General features: G+C 49.8%; 1 protein-coding gene across 4 annotated transcripts in view; it reads left to right on the top strand.

Annotated features, from left to right (window-relative positions):
- Klhl29 (kelch like family member 29) overlaps window positions 1-22,334 on the top strand; it is a 305,091-nt gene that overhangs the window by 168,679 nt on the left and 114,078 nt on the right. For 3 of the 4 annotated variants that reach the window (XM_026786007.1, XM_026786006.1, XM_026786008.1), the window contains one exon: window positions 4,890-5,222. The exons of the other annotated variant lie outside the window; for it this stretch is intronic. In XM_026786007.1, the coding sequence (XP_026641808.1) occupies window positions 4,935-5,222 (288 nt within the window). In that variant the 5' untranslated portion in view covers window positions 4,890-4,934. The remainder of the gene's footprint in view (window positions 1-4,889; window positions 5,223-22,334) is intronic. 4 annotated transcript variants of the gene reach the window in all.

Raw genomic sequence — 22,334 nt, 5'->3', positions numbered from 1 at the left:
AGGTGTGATTCTCGGCCTCAGAGCCTTTTCTGACACATGTGTGTCACACAAACAGGTTCTGACACAAGTGTGTCACACAAAAACAGGTTCTGGCAAGGCACTCCCTCACCCAGGTATAAGACCTGGATTCTCTGTGAACTGTCCCCTCCACACCAAAGGCAAGGTGGTGGCCACTCATAACCTCTCTTCCTGGTGCAGGGCCCTGTGCCTTGGCTCCACCAGTGCCCAGGCAGCCTGCCAGGAAAGGGTACGCCCTCAACAAGGAAGCATTTTTCTGTGTTTTGTCTGGAATTGCTTAACCAGTCTGATCCTAGGCACTGTATCCATTCAGGGCCTCCATCCTCCACGTGGGTACTTCCTGTGCCTCCTGCAGTACCATATAGGCACACGTGTATGTGCACATGAGACCTCTGACACACGCTGGCTCCATGCCCAGCAGGAAATACTTATGTTGCCACCTCTGGAGCTGGCTCACTGCCTACTGGCTTGGAGTAAGCTGCAATGTGTTTCTTTCATTCGTTTGAAAGGGGAAATTAAACTGAGGAATGAGGTCTGACCCAAGTGCTTGCATGCAAATAGTTGACCTTTGTTTTGAATACACTTAATGAGACCGAAACCAGATTGTGTGGCCTCCAGCTGCCTGCGTCGCCACCTCCTCCCTGGCATTTGAAGGAGACTGGAAGAGGTGGCAAAAGGCTGGAGGTGGTAGGGATTGCTCATTGTTGGGTCTTGTTTTTCTCTTCCACACTGGAACTGTGGGGCCTAGCACATGGTCCCTGAGGTGAGCAGCTACATCGAACGAGATCCCTTTGACCCGACCCCCAGTTCTCAGCAGCTTTCAGACACATCTTGGTGCAGGGGTCCTGACTTCCCTGAGCCTCTCTGCCGCCTGAGAAGAAATGACTTTTCTGTGCTAGATGAGGCTGTGTTGTTATCTGGAAATGCAGGGGTTGACTGAGTGTAATAGTCAGGCTAGGTGACGTTCTGCTGTCGTAACTGCCACTCTAAGTATCTGAAAGTGATATAGATTTATGGCCCAATCCTGTGAAGCCTGGCGCCGGTGGGGCAGCCTCTGCTAAGGAACAGCTGCACTGTCTTGAAGATGTGACTTCTAAGGTCGCCAGGTGGCAGAGGAAACCATGGAGTCATAGACAATATTGGGGTGGGAGCTGAGGAGATATCTCAGTTGGTGTAAGCGCTCGTCTTGCATCAGAAGACCTGAGTTCAGTCCCACCGAGTGTGATGGTGCTCCTTTGTAATACCAATGCGGGAGAGGCAGACGTAGCCTAGTGGTGGGCTTCAGCCTGGTGACAGACCCTACCTCAAAAGAAGCAGACGGCAATTCTGAAGATGAAGTGCGAGCTGACCCTTTAGCTGCCATATGCACGTACACACACTTGTGTGAGTGCTCACATGCACCCACTCACCCACTTGAGTATGTACACACTCACATTTTAAAAAGAAGATACCGCCAAAGTTCTTATTACACTTACTTGTGTTTGTGTGCACAAGGTCGCACACAGGCTCACAGATGCTCGTATGTGCCGTGGTGCAGTTGTAGGGGTCAGAGGAGACTTTTGGGAGTCATTTCTCTCCTTTCACCAAGTGAGACCCAGAGATTGAATCAAGGTCACCAGGCTTGGCAGCAAGTTCCTTTACCCAAGAAGCCATCTTACTACTCCAAAAGAAGATACATTTTTATAGGACAGGGTCTGGAAAGCATCCTATTAACTACCCAGTCTTTTCTTCTGCCAGAGCAAGATGAATGGCCCTAACACACTGTCAGGGTATCTGGGAGAGCTATTCCTAGGTGCTTAGGATGAGAACAGAGGACATGGCGCCATAGATACATAGCATAGTCTCTGCCCACCCTGGACCCAGTGTAGGGAAGCACTGTGCCAAGACTGTGGCCATTGATAGAGCTCTGCCTTGCTGAGAAAAATGGAGAGACAAGAGCCCAAGTTATGAGGTCAAGTATACCCTCAAAATGTAGATTCATCTTCCAGAACTACTCTTAGAGGCTCAAGTCCTACTTGCTGACAAGGTAGGCCATTTTTTTTTAACTTAGTGCCTCCAAATTGCCAGTCAGGAGACTCGAGGATCGATGTCTGAAAGCTCCCCTTCCACACAGATGTGTCTGTCCTGTGTGGAAATGTTCAATTACAAAATAGTAAGCGCTAGGTATGGTTCCATGACAGGCCCTGCATGATGGATGAGTGGGCGTTGCCTCTGCATTTGGAGTGAGAAAAGGTGATAGAACAATGGGCCAGTCTAAACTCTCCAGTGTCTTCTGCGACATCACGGAGAGTTGGAGCCTTATTCAAAAGGATGGGCTCTGTGCATGGAAAAGGAAAGAATAATGACTGGGTTTGTGCTTTTAAAACAGTGTGGCCAGGCAATGGTGGCACATGCTTTTTGGTTTTTCAAGACAGGGTTTCTCTGTAGCTTTGGAGCCTATCCTGGAACTAGCTCTTGTAGACTAGTCTTGAACTCACAGAGATCTTCTTGCCTCTTCTTCCCTGAGTGTTAGGGTTAAAGGCAGGGTGTACCACCAGCCTTTAATTCCACCACTCATTGAGAAAAAGTTAGGCTGATCTCTGTGAGTTCAAGGCCAGCCTGGTCTACAGAGTGAGTTCCAGGGCAGCCAGAGATACACAGAGAAACCCTGTCTTGGGTGGGGGGGACAGCTAGGTAGAAAAGAGCAGGCAAGCTTGAAGTCAGCCTAGGCTACATAGAATTCTAGGCCAGCCTGAGCTACAGAGGCTTGCTTGAACAGCATAAGGAGACCCTATCTCAAAATAATGCAGTGGGTAAGAAGGCAGGATTGGGTGTAGGAAGCCAAGCTGATATAGTTGACATGGAAAGATTACATAGAGGGAGTTTCCAGCAGATGGGGGCAGATTTGACAGCCTGTGGGGTAATAGGATCTCAGATACCCACCCTGCGCTGTGACGGTGGCTGTCTCTGAGGCAGGACATTCCTGAGAATGGCTGAAGAATAATAAGCTGATTTGGGGACCTGTGCCATTTAGGAACCTGAAGTGTGGACAGGTGGCACCGGGCAGGCTAAAGGAAAGTAGGGACATACTTAGGAGGGACACCCCTGGGAAAATAACTTTCAGTGACATGGATAAGGGGGAGTTGCTGAGTGGGATCATCCAAGGGGAGCCAGATTCAACAGTGGGGGAGCAGGGGTGAACCCAGAAAGAGTATTAAAGCATAATAATGAGGAGGAAATATTATTTTTCTCATATTCCAGAGGAATAGTGGCATGACTGTGCCTAGGATTTAAATAGGTCATCTGTGACCTCAGCAAGAGCAAGTTCCTCTGGGGTGGACACATCAGGGGCCACATGGGACCAGGTTCCAGGGCAGACAGGAATCAAAAAAGTAGAACTAAGTTTAGTTTGGAAAATGTGAGGGATGGCCAAAGGCGCAGAGGAAACAATTTTTTTTCAATGTGGAATACTAAGTCAATATTTTAAATGAATTCTTGTGGCGTTTTATGAATCTGGACACACAATGACACAGTAAACAGGGAACCAACATCCATTTTCAATGGTACCTATCAGCTCTGCCACTTGTGGGGACAGGTTCAGCCCAGGCTACCTTTAGTCTGTTCTGTGCACCTTACAGAATGGCTCCCAGAGCTGGGCCACCACAGAAGCAGAGCCTGGTAGCAGGTTTCCTAGACGGGGTTACAGGCTCTGGCTCCCACGCACGAGTCCTGGACAATGAAGGCAGATATGCAAAGACCAGAGGAGGCTCGGGTTTTATAGTCATTTTAAAAATAAATGCCTTGTCTAGTAGCCAGCAACTTCAGAACCAGGCTGGCAGGATGGAAGACAGGAGCCTAGACTGGATGTGGATGGAAAATGGAATAAGACCAAAACGCAGGAAGTCCTTAAACACAACCCGGACTGTGGGTGTGAAGTGCAGGGCATCCCTCATCATCAGCCACTTATCTCTGCCCTGGCACAGCCAGGCCCTTTCCCCTTTGTCCTCTCCACCCTCTATAGTCTTGTCTTTTTCCTGATTGGAGTAGCTCGTCCTTGCCTGGGTAGAAGCCAGCACTATCATAGTGATGCAGAGCAAAACACAGTCCTTGGTGACTCAGAGGGCCCTTCCCATCCCATGGTGCGTCTAGTCTCCATGACAACCCTGAAAGGCCTTCTGTTCATATACTCAGGAAGCCGCGTGGGAGATGCAGGGAGTAGAGGCCAGAGTACCGAGGTCCCAGAAGCGTAGCTCTGAATCATAGGGTTGGGATTTTCAGGGAGGACTTGACCCCTGGAAGCTGACATCTTTTGGAGACATAGTGACCTCTTCCCCCTCTTAGTTCCCTGCCCTCGTGGGGATCCCTTGCTCTCTGTGTGTCTCCTTGTCCATAAATTGATGGCTGACCATGCACTGTTACCTCACAGTACTGTACGGGACAAAAGAGCTTTTCAGTCAAGGCTGTGACTACTCTAAAGAGAGCACGCACGTGAGTCGTCTGACTTGTGCTTGGCGCGTACGCAGGCAGAGGTCTTCTATCCCAGTGGGGTTAGCAGGTGATGCTTCCCTGCCATAAGTAAGATGTGTACTTCATGTTGCTCAGGACAGGGTGGCATGGCAGAATTGAAAATGATGTCTTGACAGTAACCAGGTTCAAATCCTCCCCATTATTTTCTGCCATGTGCTCCTGAACAATCTATTCTGCATCATCTGAGAAGTGGGACTGATAAATAATCTAGGATTTACCAAAACTCCGAAACTGGCTAGTATTTGAAAACCCATTAGTGAACCCAGAGCAGAGGCAGAACATACGCTGCTGGTGGTGGCCGCCTCCCTGTGGCCAGGCAGAGCTACTCTTAGCTTAAACGGCCCTCCTGTGTTCTGTGCTGACAGGTCCGGGCTCTGGTTCCCTGTGAGAAACTGCCACGGCCCACCGAGATGTCCAGGCACCATAGCCGCTTCGAAAGAGATTACCGCGTAGGCTGGGATCGCCGTGAGTGGAGCGTCAATGGGACCCACGGGGCCACCAGTGTCTGCAGTGGCACCTCCGGGGCTGGCGGCGGCGGCACAGCCAGCAGTCTCAGCGCACGACCAGGCCTCCTACCACTGCCCGTGGTGCCCTCCCGGCTACCCACACCTGCCACAGCTCCTGCCCCCTGCACGACGGGCAGCAATGAAGCCATCACCAGTCTCGTGGCCAGCTCGGCCTCTGCAGTCACCACCAAGGTAAGACCTGGTATCCTTTCTGGGTAGGAGCCAAGCAACAAGTCAAGTCCAGCTCAGCACGGAGGAGGCCTTACTCCCTGCTTGGTGTCACCAGGGCCACAGCCTCCATGAAATGCATTTCTGTTGTTTCTGAAGGTTAAAACGACCTCATTTACCAGACATTGCTATGTGTCACTAACTTGTCGGAAGATCGGCAGATGCTGATGCCACATACGTACTGATTGAACGCTACTGAATGAGCGATACTCATTTCCCTAAATAGGAGGGCTAAAACCATGTAAGTCCCCGGCAGGTCATCAGTGGCTGGAGTTGCTATAGTAGCCACCCAGGGTCAAGAGCCCATTGTTGATTCATCACCACGGTGGGGACTCCCATGTCTGCAGTCCCCATGGGCCTCACAGCAACCCTGTAAGGTCAGTGTGTACTCGTGCCTGCCTCATTGCTGAGGGTCCCCTGACATCATAGTTACAGCACTTCCCGTGAGGACCCCGAACTCATGCCTGCGACGTATTAGCTCCTGATCACTCCACCTATTTTAGCAAGCGACCGTTCCAGAAACCTCAGGAACGGTGGCAAAAGCCAGTGTGTGTAAAACGGAATGTGGAAATTGACATCGCCAAGGCTCTTGACTGGCTTTGGACTGAACGGAGGGGCTCTGAAGCCCCCTCTTGCGTGCTGCGCAGAGCCCTTCAGGCAGACTGGGCCACAGAGGGATAGCTGATGGCCAAGGCAAGAAACACATTCATCCCGTCATCCCCCTTGGCCGGGCAGAGGCTCTGCAGGCCATCTTTGCTCTGCCAGCCATTCAGAACCACTTCCCAGGAGCCCTCTCGGGGCCTGCATGTGTGCCTGTGGGTGTGTATGTGTGTGCTGCATGTGTGTGTGTGCGCGCACGCACGCTTTTCTTTTCCTGCTTTCATAAAGGTTGCAGGAGAAATTAAAGGCGGGAAGCCCCAGGCTGGCCATTGTGAGGTAGCTGTGGTGGTGGACGATGCTCTCCAGGTGCTCGGTGCCTTTGTCTCTACGATTTTCAAAACTCCCTTTCAGCCCTGTTTCCCATTAATAACAGCGCTGCTGGCCGCAGAGGCCAGCGGAGACCCGAGACAATGGAGCTATTGGAGGCCAGCTTGCAGCACACTGACATCTTGCTGCAGTGTCTTATTGATTTTATTTTCTTGTTATGAAAACACCACCCCACCAAGGCAGGGAGGGAAATAATGCCAGATAGGAGCAGAGACGGAGGGTTATTTGGGCACACTTCCCTGGGCTAGCCAAACACATTTCTGCCCTGGGCACCAGGCCCTGGCCACTATGAATTGGTGACCTCTGTCCAGGATAGCCTGCTGCCAGCCAGCCCTGCTGGCCACATCTGGCAGACAGTCTTCAAGGCCAGCTGTTCACCATCTGGAGACTGGCGGCCTCTGGAGCCAACAGCCAGGACTCCAGGTGAGAGAGAAGCTAAACCCACGGATGTGCTTGATGGCTTCCATCCCTTAGAGCCAGGACTGAGTGCTTCTGAATACGTACCTTAGGGTTCTGCCAGGTGAAAGGCGGTGCCCTTGGCTCTCTGAAGGGATGTCCTACCCCTTCCCTGGACACATGGCACCTGATCTGCTCCAAAATAGTTCGCTATTCACTAACCTTCCTCACTAGCCAGACCCCAAAGCACAGCCACGTGGGAGGGAGAGAACAAGAGGCAGACAGGAAAGAACAGCTGGGAGAGGGACGAAGCCCATGGCCAACTCAGGGTTGGAGACAGGGTGGGAGTTCAGGCCTGCCAAGAAGGTCAGCCCCATGGCATCTGACAGCGTAGAGACTAGATGCCATCTCTGCTGTGCAAGCATTTCTGCGCAGTTTCATACCCACAGGGTTGGGTTTGGATCTGGTTAGGGGCTGAGGTCTTTGGGTTGCTGGAGAATTGTATGCAGGGACAGGGTGGGAAAGTAGCAAGAGGACCTGCCCGCGGCGGTCTCAATTGAGGGCACCAGCCTTTGATGTAGGCCAGCTGTTCTTAACCTGTGTGTCACAAACACAGACCCTTTCGCCAGGGTCACATACCAGATACCCTAGAGGTTTACATTATGATTCATAAGAGTAGAAAAATTACAGTTATGAAGTAGCAATGGAAATAATTTTATGGTCGAGGGGTCACTGTAACGTGAGGAGCTGCATTAGAAGATCGCAGCGTCAGGAAGGTTGAGAACCGCTGCTGTCGGCAATGGTGCCTCCTGTCACTGTGGACTTGCTGCCGCTGGCTCAGATGCCTGTCCTCTAGCTTGTGTGTCTACCCCCATGCCAAGATTACATCAGTGGACACCCAGGCTAAACCCAGGTGTCTGTCAGCCGTTTCCCTGGTCAACCAGCCAGTTCTTCACCAAGCAGCGCCTGAGGAGAGACTCCTGCTATTGGGGAAATTATGGGTCAGTATATACATGAATGTGTGACCGTGTGAGCAAGTCTCTCCCCTGTTGAAGTTGTTGATGGTGGTGAATTCATGGAGTAGATAAAGCTAGGCTTTGGAAACTGTCTAAATTTTCATTCTAATTCCCCTTTTGCTGAGTGATGCTGAGCCCTCTGGGCTCAGTTCTAGGGCTGGGTGGTATTCCCTGATTACCAGACTCACCATGACGACTGCGTGCATGGAGTTCCATGAAGTGCTCAGAACAGAACAGGCACTGTCTGTCTGGTGGTGCGTCCTGTAGGCACCGCTGTCAACAGGCTTCGGCCCTGTATGAATGAGGCTGTCCTACTGTGAGGAGAGGTTGTTCCTTTCTGTCACCACCCGGGAGAAAGAGGAGGGGGTTCTTTAGAGAAAGCACAGAGGCTGGAGCCCTGAGCAAGTGGGGAAGGGAATTGCTTGAGTGGTTGGGATCCAGGAAGAAAGACTGGAGCTAGCAGGGGAAGAGAGAGGGAAGAGGTGATGGACAGGGATGGCTTCTCGGATCCCAACTGAAGCTGAATCAGCACACCTGGCAAGCAGGTGACCAAGGCAGGGGATCTCATTTCTTTCTTTTCATCAGCCCAGAAGGCTCGTTCCTCAAAGGGAAGTATAGGTGCCACCTTGCAGAAGGTGCGGGGAGGAAGGAATGATGACAGAATCAGAAGCAGGATTGAGTTCCTGCTGTCCTGAGTGTATTAGGCTGCTTGAAGTCACTGACCTGGCTCTCAGTGGAGAAGACCAGTGTCCCTCCTCATGGGCCAGGACCACCCCTAGGAACACAAGCTTACTTAGAGACAGGGACAGCTCTCGGGCCTTTGGAGACACCCCTCGCGCTGGTATTCAGGGCGTCCCTGGCACTCTCCATGCCAGACGTCCAGTGCTAGTCCTTGCTCTGTCAGGACTGAGGGGCTGGGCTCTTGTCTGGAAAGGTGTTCATGCTCCCAGAGACTGGAGTAACAAGGTGATGACAATTCTTTGTGTCGTGACGCCTCCAGGCCTGATTTGAGTTCTCTGTGTCTTCAGTTGTCCATGGCCTAAAGAATTCCCGCATATTTTGATGAAAGACCAGTTGGCTAAGCGTGGACTCTTGGGATACTAAGATAGATGACCAGGAGGGTCTAGAAGGCTAAACCTTCCCACTCCCCAACGCGTACCCATTGCTCTCCAACCTCCAGGACATGAGTTTATGAGTTGCCAGAGCCTAAGGCAAGCTTTCTTGGAGACGACCCAGCCAGCCCCCTTTTTGTAGCTCTGAATAGTGTGGTTCAGAGAAAACATAACAACTTCTTAAGACAGAACCAGCCTGGGCCGGCTCTCTCCACCCCAGGCTGCAAAGCAGCATCCGTTCACCATGGAAACCATGATTGCAAGAGGGTGACAGCAGCTTTTGCCATCACCAGCCCATCTAGTGACCATCAACTCTGAATTTCAGGACAGAAAATGGGCATGTTTGCGTCTCATGTCACAGAAGGGACAATGTAAACCAGAGAGTATGTCAGCTCTCGCTGTACAGCTGGCGGGAGCGTCTGGGTCAGACAGACTGAAACTGAGTCCTGCCGTTTGCAAGCGAGGCTGCAGATTCCGCGTCTATAGAATGGAAATGATAATAGTGTGTTTAACTTTCGGGTTATGTAAATTAATGTGTGGAGGAAACCCTGAAATGATAAGTGCTGCCGAGTAAGCAGTCAATCAAAGCTCATTTTAGGGCTAGGAAGATGGTGCAGCCGATAAAACGCCTCCTGTGTTCTGAGTGTAGGTCCGTGGCACTCACATAAAAAGCCAGGCACGACAGTATAGGCCTCTAATCCCGGTGCTAGGTGGGCAAGGACAGGTGGATCCCTATGTCTTACTGTCCAGCCAATCTAGTCAAATCGGGGGACTCCAGGTTCGGTGAAAGAATCTGTCTCAAAACCTAAGGTGAAGCATGATTGAGGAAAACAACTGGTGTTAACCTCTGACCTCCTATGCCAACCTCTTTGACCTTCATTGTCAACCTCTGATCTCCAGTGTCTGCCTCTGACCTCCGCATGTATCTGCACACACATGCATGTATACTCACATTCTTACACATACACACAAACACACACACATATACAACTAGCAGTTGGGTCTGTCTGCATAGCTCTTCCTCTGGGGCAAGTCAGCCTGATGGCGCTGCTGGGAGGTTCAAGGAACTATTCTATCCCCCTCTGATGTGGCAGGAGGAGAAACTGAGGAACAGGGCCATCACCACACTCCTATTCCCACTGTCTGTCTGGGCACTGGGGAGGGCAATTCTGAGGAAAAGGCATGGCTCCATGCCAGGCCTGTTTGTGAGAACGGAAGGAGGGCACCAGTGCCCTGCAGTTGCTGCTGCATGAAATTTAAATTATTCTCAGCAAACCTGCTTGACAGATGAAACAGAAAAGGGATAGCTTCATAAAATGCAATTCTGCTACTGAAAGAATAGACTGGAGAATCCTCACAGATGCCCGCAAAATAAATGTATGAGGCCTCTTTTTCCTTGTGGTCAGGGCGTTCAGGCTGAGACATTCCCATCAGCCCTTGGAACTCAGCCTTTGAACATAAATCTGGCTAAGCAGCAGCAATGGTAGCCTGTGTTAGAAGCCTGGGGAAAGCTTGCAGGGGCTAGGAAATCGGTGCACAGAGTACCATACTCCTGGGGGGGGGGTGACATTTATGAGCACTGGAGGCTGTCGGGCTTGAAAACTGCTCATAAAGAATGCATCTGCCCAGAGGTTCACCTCAGCTTCCCAGGGATTGTTCCTCTTAGGAGGATGACCTGGGGTTTCCGTGGGCATCTGGGAACCACCCCTCGAGTGTAAGGCACAGCCCCTACTGTCTCGTGGTTCTGGGGTCTGTGAATGGCGAAGATGGAGCATTCTCAGCTCTCCTGCCTCTTGTACACTCACTCGTGTTAGAAATCAAGGCTGTGAAGCAATGGGCTTGGATGAATGACCCCCCACACACTTCTCCTAGCACCTTTCCCCACTGCGCGTGATTTTCAGCCTGAAGGCCAGGCCTTGATCTACCGACGAGTATTCTTGATTTCCCTTGTGATAAATTATCAGGTCAGATAAAGCGTTGGGAGACAGCCTGCATGTGTTGGTACAGAGCTAATGGCTTTCGCCCGCACCTTAACTCACAGTTACAGTGTGGATTGTATCTTCATCGACTTAAAACCCATCTGTCAGTCACCAAGTGTGTACAGAAATGAGAAATGTCACCTCTCCAAAACACTCGTTTCAAGGCTGCCTTTTGGGGTGGGCAAACCTGTGTGGCTTGAACTTCAGTTTTTTGACTAAAGAGGGAGAAGCATGTGTGTTTTTACTACATTTTTAAGAGATAGACCATAAGCCTGGACAAAAGCCTGTGAGGGATTACAAAGGAAAGACACAAGACGCCATGGACAGGAGGCAGCAGGGTGTACAAGTTAGTTTTGCTGTTCAACAATGACCCTTGGACTTTGTGGCTCGATCTCACCACAGTTCTGAGGGTACAGGCAGGGCTGGCTCAGCTGGGCTCCAGTGATAAGATTGTCTCATTCCCCACATCTGTGGCTTGTGGACAGTCAGACCAGGGACCTCGTTTCTCAGCGTGACTTCTGGCTGGCTGGCTCAGCCTCATTCGCATGGTGGTTTGGGGTTTCAAAGGCAACAAGAACACAAAAACAGTGCCCGGGTGCTTTTCTAGCCTTAGCATGAAGCTAAAGACCTATCAATCAAAGCAAGTAGCCCCCCCAAGCCAGAAACCAGGAGAGAAGGGGGAGACTGCAACACCACATTGCTAGAGGCAGGCATCATGCATCGATGGGTAGAGTTGTGATCATTTTCATGGAATAACCGCAGGTCCCCACCACAGTTATTTATGCTGGGTTATCTGTCCTCCGGCTTCTAGTTAAGGCTTTTATGCCCCAGGCAGAAAGCATAGGATCCACCTACTACTCCAACCACCTAGCCTGAGACAGGGTATCAGGATGAGATACTCATAACTTAGACATCCCAATGTTACATCCTGTGTATATGGAACAATGATGGAGAGGTTTCAGACACAGACCTATGCTGCTAAAGAGGCTGTCCCCTTAGCTTCTAGGGGATCACACCTTGAGGGTGCATTTGACTCAAGAGCCTACAGCTGGCCAAGACTTTGCCCTTTATCCTGAAGGCCATATTTGACCTGTTACTACCCCCCTCTCCGAGTTGGAGAGACAGAGACACCGCTGTCCCCACGAAATGCACAAAGAAGATGCTAACCTAGCAATTTGGGATTGCTGTTGCTGTTATTGTTTTGTTTGCTTGTCTTTTGTTTTGTTTTAATTTTTTATTTTGTTTTGTTTTGATATAAGGTTTCGGTCTGAAACCCCGGCTAACCTGACTCTCACTGTGTGTGGTTCAGCCCGGCCTCAAACTCAAAACAGTTCTCTGACCTCAGACGCCCAACTGCTAATAATTAGAGGCACGCACCGCCATTCCTGGCCTGCTGGCTTTAACTTAAAATGAAAACCACCCCCAGGAGACGCCTTTCATGGCCTTGTCCCCATGAAAACCCACGCAGGGAAATATTCTCCCAGGCAGACTTCGGGAAGAGAGTGAAATCAGGAACAAGAGCTAACAGCGTGACACAAATGTTCAGCCCTAGACTCGACAGTCTGATGCCTCTTTTCCTTAGTGGAATAAATCTGAAACAGTCCCCGCCCAGACCCTCAAAAGGGCCCCTCCTTCCAGAAGGATTTTGGGAGCAGCATCATGCAAGATCAACAGGAATCTACTTCTTACTCAGTAGTTTTCTGTTTCATTTAGTTACTCGTGTTGAATTTAAACATTTTTTTCCTCACTGCACAAGGACAGAGCTTTAGCTACGTCATGGGTTAAATAGGCTTTGGAGGACTAGCTTGGAAGTTTCATCACCGTCTGTCACAGAGGGGTTTTTTCATAGGGAAACTATGTTGCAAAATCTAAACAGCCAAATCACCAATGAACTTTCAGAGCCCAGCCCATTTTTTTACAGGGAGCTGTCTGCAGGGCCAAAAATAACTCAGGGAACAAATACCAGGATGGCTTCTGACACCTGAGTGTCGTTTCTGCTCCACTGACACCCTCCCCCCAGAGTCCCCTCCATTTCAGTGAAGGAAACGTGGTATGTTGACTTGTCCTGTGAATTCACCTCTCTGGAATCCACGGGCCAGTACTTCATTTCCCTCTGGTAAATAAGGAGCCCCGAGAACTAGTCTAAGCATGTGAGCCGGGCATCAGGATGTGCCATTCACCCCTCCTTTGCTTCCTGGAGAAAGGGGAATACTCTGTACGCCATGGCACCTAGAGAAGGAAGCCATGGAGCTGGGGCTGGAGCCAAATGTGTGGGAGGCAGAAGCCAATCTGCCCCTGCACCCTGAATCCAACTATTAGCAGGTAGCTGCCACCCACCTCTGGACAACTTCTCCTATTGGCCACCCACACCTCCTCCTGAGGCTCTAAGTGTCTTTCTTGGGTTACTCAACCACCTTGTCCTCCTACCCTTGTCCTCTTTCATTCTCGGGGCACAGGTTGGCTATGTTTCTCACTGGCTGTGAAAGGTAGACTACAATATCTTCCACACTCAAGGTTAGCGTCTTGAACAAGAGGATGTGTAGCTAGCCCTGGACCACATGTGGCACTGATATCTATGTAGTCTGGAAAAGCATCTAAATGAGGTTCACCTGACTAAGGAGCAGACAGGCACAGAACATGATCTCAGTTCTTGACCTACTAAAGAATCCCGACTTCAGGTCAGAAGTGGCCCTCTGGCAGGTGGGAGAGATGGGACTTGGGGGTGGAACGGTGACAGGCTCAGAGGTGAGCCCAACTAGAAAATACTCCTGAAAAGACCTTAAAAGACCTCATCCTTGTCTATGGCAAATGCTGCTGGTCACCTGCCCAACATCTGTTTTCTCTCCATCTACCTTTAAATGGACATCTTTCTGGCTCAGCATCTAATGCCTAGGTCTGAGATCAACAGATCCAAGTCGCAGTTGGGACTGCAATGATTCTGAAATAGGTATGTAATCCGATATTGTTCCTGCCCGTTTATCGAGGTCTGCAAGGGTCATGTGACCCAGTTCTGGCCGGGATATCATGGGGGCTTCTGGGAGAGCTTTTCTTGCCCCTAAGAAAGAGTCTCAAGAAAAACAACTCTTTACTTTGGATCATGTCGTGTCTGGATGCGATCCCTTGACATGTAGTTGCCATCATACTGTGAGCCTGAGGATGGAGCCAACACACAGGAATGGAACATTCCAGAAACCTGACACCGGAGCCACAGTGCAGCTTGCCTCGGGGACTCTTGTGTGCATAGGCTAAGAAATAAAGGAGTGAAAGCCACCTCTGCCGTAAGGGCGACTCATAAGGAACAGTTCGCGGTCCCTCCGTCTCCTAGACCTTACCTAAAGCAGGGCCACCAAAACCACTGCGGTGGCTACCGTGGGCGCTCATTTCCTATCAGCCACTTGTGAGTACTTACTGCTACGTGCAGGAAGTTTGCTTCCAGATGTTTCCCGAAGCATCTGTGCCGTAGCATGGTTTTGCTGCCATCTTCTTAGGGAGACTCTGTCTCAGTCTAAGGAAAATCTCCCAACACATACACACTCTCACGCACAGACACGCCACACACACCAAAGTCAGACTACAATGCCTCAACTCTACGAAGATCTCTCATGCACCGGGGACTTTACACTTGCCACTTCTTCTTCCTAGAATCGTAATTCCAGATTTCCTGTTCTCCCTACAACCGACAGCCTAAGTATGACCACATCAGTGGCGAGGAAAATTGCTATTATTTCCCTCATTCCCCTAACAGTGCTGCTATGGTCCTATTAGGGTAACTACATAGTGCATATTCATTTGTCTCCTTACTAAATGTAAGGTCCTCCAAGTGAGGCTCAGCAAGGAAAGGCTCTGAGTACCTGTTTGAGAACAGGATGAATGAACTCACCTGTGCATTTATTCACTCATGAGCCTCTACCATTGGGCAAGGGAGGATGAATGCTTTTTACATCGTCTTTACCTATCTGTTCATCAAAGGACTGTGGTGGCGCTGCCCATGGTGAGGATAAAGAAGGCAGGACCACATGGTGTGGCGCTGCCCATGGGTGAGGATAAAGAAGGCAGGACCACATGGTGAGCGTCTTGGCCCAGTGTTGGTACCCACGTTCAGATGATGAGGTGATGTTGGCAGTAGGAACTTTATCCCTGTGAAGCATTTCTTTTCTTTACACCCTACATCTTCAAAGCATGTAGGATCCTGGCATTACAACCTTCTCCTTACACATTTACATTTTCTTCAGATGCTTTTCCACTTGCTTACTTCGCTACAGCTGTTTCTCGTGTGTGTGTGTGTGTGTGTGTGTGTGTGTGTGTGTAGATGCACATGCATATTCCTGTGTGCATATGGGTGCATACATGCCATATAGAGGTCAGAGGATATTTTGGGTGTCATTCCTTACCTTCCACCTTAAGCCAGGTTCTCCTATTCTTCTCAGTATACCAGGCTAGCTGGCCTAGGAACGTCCAGGGACTGTACCATCTCACCACAGGATTTGCTAAGCTTACAAATGTGGTACTATCATGTCCCCGCCTTCCATGCATTCTGGGATCCCAAACTCAGGTCGTCACTTCTATGCAGCGAGTCCTTCACCTACTGAGCCATCTCCCCCACCCTCAAGGCAGCTTTTTACATGACCCTGTCTTAGTTTAGCACTTGTGCGGTAATCACTTTGTTCCAAGCACTTCTAGAACTTTGCCTACACCCTTTCCTTTAGTCCCCATGCTAATCTTCAATAGCATTTCTATTGCCTTCACTTGAGAGAGGAGACAAACTATGTTTCTTGCCCACAATCACCCAAGAGCACAGACACACCGCTGGACAGACTTGCCCTGGAAGTGAGACTGAGCTCCATTTTCTCTTCCCCAACCACAGCTGCTCAAGAGGCCCTTGGTTCCCATGCACAGTAGGAAAGCCAGGCCCTGAAATGGGAGAGATCGGGAGAGCGCTAGCATCATCAAGGGCTGTGCTCAGGGTCAATACCTCTAACACCGCCAAGAGCCTCCGCTGTGCTGTGGCAGGGGTGCAGGTGACTACAACCTCAGCAGCTTCAAGAGGCTCCCTGGAAGTGAGAGCATACTGACCCCAAGCTCTTACAAACCATCTCAGGCACTAATTAAGAGTGTCAGTCAACCAGCCGAGACCCAAAATGTGCCGTTGTCATCTTCTCCGACACTGATGTGAGCTAGCTTGCTGTGAGCTAGCCACCATTCTCAGTGACTTTGCCCATTGACAGTGTGTCCTTACATAATCTTTGAGAAGTCACTTAAGACCCAGGGTTATGTGGCCACAAGAGTCCACCTAGCTCTGGACCTGGGGTCAAGATGCAGGACCACTCAGCTTAGGGTGGAATCCTCCCCAGTTCTGATGAGTCTGACCTTGAGGAGAAGGCAATACAGGAGGAAAGATTCATTATCTAGGAAGCTAGAATCTCACCTTCCACCCAGCACACCTACTAACACCCACCCTGGCAAAGGAACCAACTTTCCTCCCCACCATCACCTCCTCCATCAGAAACACGCTGAGGAGGTGATTTCCATTCCCTCAAAATATTAGACTGAGGAAATTATATTGGGCGAAATATATTGTGCCCGTAATTCATATTAATGGGAATTCAATAGTGGCAACTTGTCATCTGCTAAGATTAGGGGGGAGTGTTGAGAATATTGTGTTATAAAAGCATTAAAACGCATCATGAATTAGACTCCATTACAGCGCATCGCGTTCCTTGTAAATAATTGAGGAAGAAAATGGTGCTCAAAATTTGGGATGATCCATTTTTGAGGCCCCAGCAGTTTCCCCCACCAGGCTGAGGGAGCCTGTGGAGCTGACAGGACCACGGGGAAGATGCACACCTGGCAGGTCTGCAGGCCCTGCAAAATGAGTGTTTGCTTCCTCCCAGCAGAAATTAGTAACTGCCACATCAAACACTTAGACTCCGTGTTTCTCCTGCCAAATCTTGGGAAGCCCGGATATTCCATGTCCCTTGTCTCCCATCCCTGAAACAACATTAGTTTCACAGTTGGCAACCAGGTGGGCTCTGAGACCATCACAGAGCCAGCAGCTGCTTTCCCTCCACTTGCCCACCTCTGGCTCCCTGAGCGACAAAGACCCTAGCTCCAACAAAGCCAGGCTATCCATCATACGCCAGCAACTTCATCCCTGGTGGATGCGCTCTGGCTGACCACCACCCATTTTCAGGTGTGCTTCTCAGCTCTGCTCTCCAAGCCTGAGGGCTCTTAACACCTGTTGTCTGAGTGCTTGATCGATCCCACACACAGGCTCTGCCTGAAAGGCAGCCTGGAGTATTTCAGGATGCTCCACTGGGATCCTCAATGTCCGCTCAGGCCGTGATGTTACCACAGGGCTCCATAAAAGGTAATCATAACTCCCTGGATGGGGTCAGGCTCTGTCTTCTATTAGCAAATCCAAGAACGTGGCATGGATCAGAGGTGTCCCATAGCCAACCGGAGAGGAGAATGGGGGAGGGAGATCCAGGTAGATGCCCATCACGATCTTTGGCTTTGGCTATTCAGATAGCTCCATCGATGGGCTCTAAGAACTGAAGAGATACTCCAGGGTCTTCTCTGAAACAGCAGGGCATCAGTAAATGACATGGTTTTCACCTAGTTGTGTTGTTTGTTCCACAATTTCCCCTTTGACTTCTGTCTGGTGGCATGCCTGAGGGCTACAAAAGGAGGAGGAGGAGGTGGCTAATGCCCGGAAGGCAGCCAGGTCCAACAAGTTTTCTGTACACACAGCATGAAAGGATCGGTTGGTTAGCCCATCACATCAGTGGGGATACCAATTGCACATCAGTTGCGTAGGTAATTAGCACACCTCTGTCTACACAGTGATGGGGCAGCAGCCCAGACCCATCACACGACACGCGTCTGAGTCCTCGTTCCTCTGCATCCTCGCTGTGCGACTTTCGCCTGTTAATTTGCTCTCTCACCAGCTTGGTTTCCTCTTCTATAAAATGAAATCACTGTACTGTCGGTTTCATTTGGGTTGCAGGGGTGCTTAAATAATTTAAATCTCCGACAATGGTGTCTAAGACGTACTCTGTAGTCTGTTATTTTGACCACGGCCTTCACCGTGTGACCTTCTCCTCTCACTCATCTGCCTCCCTCCGGAATGTAGGTCCTTGAGACAGAAGACCTTGTCTTCCCAGGTTTCTGAATTGCTCGTACCTCACATTTGCCTGTTATGTGCTCAGTAAATCTGTGTTGAATGATCACATTGAATTGTGGGAAGAAGAGGTAGTCATGGAAATCCACTTACCTTGCTAAAAAAAATAGCTGTGCACTTCTGAAATCGCATTCAGCCTTTGCTGGGCGGTGGTCTCATTTCTGAGCAGCTCCATGGCTGCCTCTTGTTCGCCCTGTGACATCATAGTCTACTGATAAGTCACATCTGTACTGAAATGCACATGGCATATCCCTGGTTAAAGGAATCCCAAACTAAGGCATTTTGTAAAACAATTGCTGTGATTCCATGAAATGAGAGGTTATCCACTTTCACACTCTGCTGTGGGATAATGTTCTTGTACAATGTAAAGATTTGTCACTCATATTGGTTTAATAAAACACTGATTGGCCAGTAGCCAGTCATGAAGTATAGCGAGGTGAGGCAACCAGACTAGGAGAATTCTGGGAAGAGGAAAGACAGAGAGACAGTCACCAGCCAGAAGCAGAGGAAGCAAGATGAGAATGCCTTACTAAGAAAAGGCAAGTTTAAGTCATAAGAGCTAGTTAGTAATAAACCTGAGCAGTTGGCCAAACGGTTTATAATTAGTATAAGCCTCTGTGTGTTTATTTGAGGCTGAATGGCTGCAGGACAACACTTCACGTCTCAAATCCAGAACCCATGTCCTCAGTAGTCCTGGCTTCCAACCCACGTTGTATGTTAGTCATTGGAATTATAGTTGTGTGTTACTGTTTTCTTCTATCTTTATTGTTTAAAAGCATTTTCGGAGCCAGGTACTATGTCAAGAGCTTTACACATTTTATCTGAGATCTTACAATTCCATGTGGTAAGTGTCCCCATTCACACTGGGAAACTGAGTCTCGGGAAGCCTAGAAACTTGCTCAGTATTGTAGCTCATAAAATGTGGGAAATGAGGTTTGAACTTAGACTAATCCCATTCCTCTGGTTTATAGTTAATTTCCCTCGTGTTTACCTGAAGCCTCCAATGTCAAATGCCCAGAGCTAAGCTCTCTGTCTCACCCTACACCTAGGTTTCCCACTATGTGCCTGGCTCAGGGGTCAAGCCTACTACCCACCTGGCTGTGTAATTCAGGAAGCATCTCATTTGGACTCTTCCCTGTCTCTCACTGTCCCCACTACTGCCCATTGACTCTCCAAAGTCCACCTCCCACTATGTCTGTTCTCCATCATCCATCCTGTTTCTCCTCCTCCCTCATAGTTCAGACCCAATGCATCTCATCAACGGGATAGAGAATCTCCCAGCTTCCTGTCTTCCATCGGCCTTCTTTATATCCCAATTAATAGATTTGTACTGACATCCCCAAGCCTTGTCTCTCACCTCTGCCTGCACACACACACACACACACACACACACACACACACACACACTCCCTGCTGAATAGCAGCTGCACACCCCAGCCTCTTGCACAAGTGATCTGGAGCAGATGTGTGTCTGTGCCAAGAAGAACGTAGACGCCTGAGGTTCCTGCCATTGGTTACTTGCTTCATCATCCTGTGGCTTTGTCTTGCTCCTGTCTAAATTGGGGACAACAAAATCACTACCTCTTAGCAGGCTCAGGTATAGTCAAGAAATGCCAGGCAGAAAGTCTAGCCTGTTGCTGGGCCAATCGTAAGTAGATAACACACGCCAGGGATCGTCGTGCCTGCAAATGAAAGACAAATATTACCTCGTGCTTAAAATTCCAAAAGCAAATTAAAATAAAGACTTACATCTGAGAAAATGGAAGGAATCAACATTCAGGCCTCAATAGCCTGATGATCCTTCTCAGGTTCTTAGGACGGCCTCCGCTGCCCCTTGTACTGAGGTACAGCCCGACCCAGCTTTGACCCTTCTTAGTTTATGACTGATCTTCATCCAGGTCTTCATCTCTCAGCTCAGCCTGTTTTCCCTCCAGCCATCTTGGATCCTGGTCCCTCCAGGACTTCAGGCAGCTTCATAGTCATCCTCACTTAGCAGGTGCTTACACCTGGCCTGTTTTGTCACATATGACCTCTCTTGTCACATAGAGACTCTTCACACAGTAGCAACACACACACACACACACACACACACACACACACACACACCTATGGTGCCAGCAAAGTGTGGAGCTGTCCCTTGGAGCCAGCATTCACCAGAGGCCTCGCACGGGAACACTTCTCGTACTTCAGCCTTCCCACTCCAGGGGTTTGCTCATCCAAGCGGACCACAAAATGAGGAAGAAAAATCTTTTTAGACTGGAAAAAATCGGGCTGCTGCTGTTTTATGGTGGGGTGGTTTATGGTTTTCAAACATTTTAATTAGTTTCATTTTTTAATATAAATGCACCCTGATGTTTTGTGCAGGAAGGGCACCGTTCTTAAAGTCTCCGAAATAAAGTAGGAAAATGATAGATCGGCTATGAAAGCGTCACACGCAGATGTGTTATTGTTATTATTGTTATTTAACATTTCTAAGCCCCAACACTCAGCTAGGAGTAGGTGAGAGGGCCCAAGGTTCCTGTAGCTCAAGGGAACGGAGTGGAAGGTTTGGTGGACTGGCAACAGCTTTGTGGGCTGCCTGAGTTGTTTTCTACCATTGGGGACCTTCTTGGTTGCTAAAATGCCAGCAGCGGGTGTGGGGGGGCTCCATCCTCTGTGCTACATCTTCCTCTCCCCTCACCTGTGCGTGTCTGGAGGCATCCCAGACAGAGAACAGAGCTGTCCTTTAGGATGGACGCATTCCAAAGAGATTTGACTGTTCTTTGTAACGCTCCAGTGAATGATAAAGCAGAGTCAAAGTGTTAAAATACTCCCCATGTGGTAACCTGCCCATTGTAGTAGATTAAATAGTACCCCCTCAATACCCGGCTACCTGGATTCTTTAGTCATGACCTCGGGGCACCTCCCCAGCTCACCTGGCTCAGGGGTCAGGCCCATCTTCTTAGCTGGGAAAAACAGAAGGACTTTCACTGTCCTCACTGTCCTCAGCACTGCTTGTCACCTATCAAAGGGTCACCTTCAGGTGTTTCTGCTGGAGGTGGGCCTTGAGAGGTCTAATTAAGGTGAGGGTGTCACCTTTAACTGGGTGGCTCCTGATGCAAGGATGGGCTTTATAAGAAAACAGAAGTGGGTTGGCACAGTGGTGGATGGAAGATGCCATGTGAAGCCAGAGTGGTGACTAGAATCCAGATAGAGGTACCAGAAACCAAGAGAAGGGAAGGATTCTGTTCTGGAGTTCCAGGAAGGAATCCAGCCTATCCAACTCCTTGACTTTGGACTTCTGGCCCCGCAGAACCATAAGAGAACAAAGCTCTGCTTTTGGGGTGCCCATTCTGGGGTCCTCCATTACAGCAGCCGTGGGAAATCATTGTGCCCAAGGGGGGGGGGGGGCTCCTGAGTGGTGCTGTGCATGCAAGCCCAGAGCAGGATGACCTGCGAGTCCGCCCACCGCTGCGTGGAAATGAAACACCTTCAGCCTTTCCCTCCACGTGGAATGTGTTCACTGTGGGCCTGCTTCCTGGAACATATGGACTCAATTTGGCAGCCTTCCAAAGGGCAATTAAAACAGAAAACTGCACCACTAGCAGATACCCCTCGCTACCCACAGCAGTGTCCCTCAGGAAATGCCAAGGGTTCACGCGTCACCTCTGTGTACAGAGCCAGCTACAGGGTACAGAGCAGGGAGTGGGGGTGAGAGCTCTGCATGGCCTCCGTTCACAGCAAGCCCTCACGGTGGGATCTCTTGCTGTGTCAGAGAGGGGAAATGAACATGGCTGGTCTCAAGTTGGGAGAGCCACCAAGGAAGTTCTTGAAATCAAAGCACCACACAGGCCAAACAGAAGCTCCAAACACTGACCGTTCTCCTCTTTTTACTGTGGTCATTCATAATAAAATTCTCTTTGCCACCATCTGTGCCTCTCTATCACATTGGAATGAAAAAAAAATCTGTGGACGTGACACTCCTCCCATTTCAATTTGTCCCTGAGTGGGTTCTTTCCTGCTGCCCACTGCCCAGCTACCGAGAAAGCATGTCCGTGAACCAGGGTGGGTCTCCTGTGATGCAGAAGGCCTTGGCATGCCCACACACCTGCCTGGAGGAGACTGGACCCAAATGTCAGCCAGGCCTAAGGGGCCGATTGCAGAAGATGTGGGATACCATATAGACGTCTGTCAGCTTCCAGCATCTGGGATGCGTCTCTGCCCAGTGCTCCTGGAGTCTGGGCATGGAATTAGCCTGCAGTTCACTTGTTTACCCAGCTGTTGCTGAACCCAGTGCCATGGTAGGGCAGGCGTTCGTTCTGCTTCATGGGGTGTTTGTTCTTTTGTCAGTCAAGGCTGGCCAGCACAGCTGTACGTTATGCCTCTCTCTCTCTCTCTCTCTCTCTCTCTCTCTCTCTCTCTCTCTC

Source organism: Microtus ochrogaster, linkage group LG3 (genome assembly GCF_000317375.1).
Source record: "Microtus ochrogaster isolate Prairie Vole_2 linkage group LG3, MicOch1.0, whole genome shotgun sequence".
Taxonomy (NCBI): Eukaryota; Metazoa; Chordata; class Mammalia; order Rodentia; family Cricetidae; genus Microtus; species Microtus ochrogaster.
This window is presented reverse-complemented; position numbering and strand designations above follow the sequence as displayed.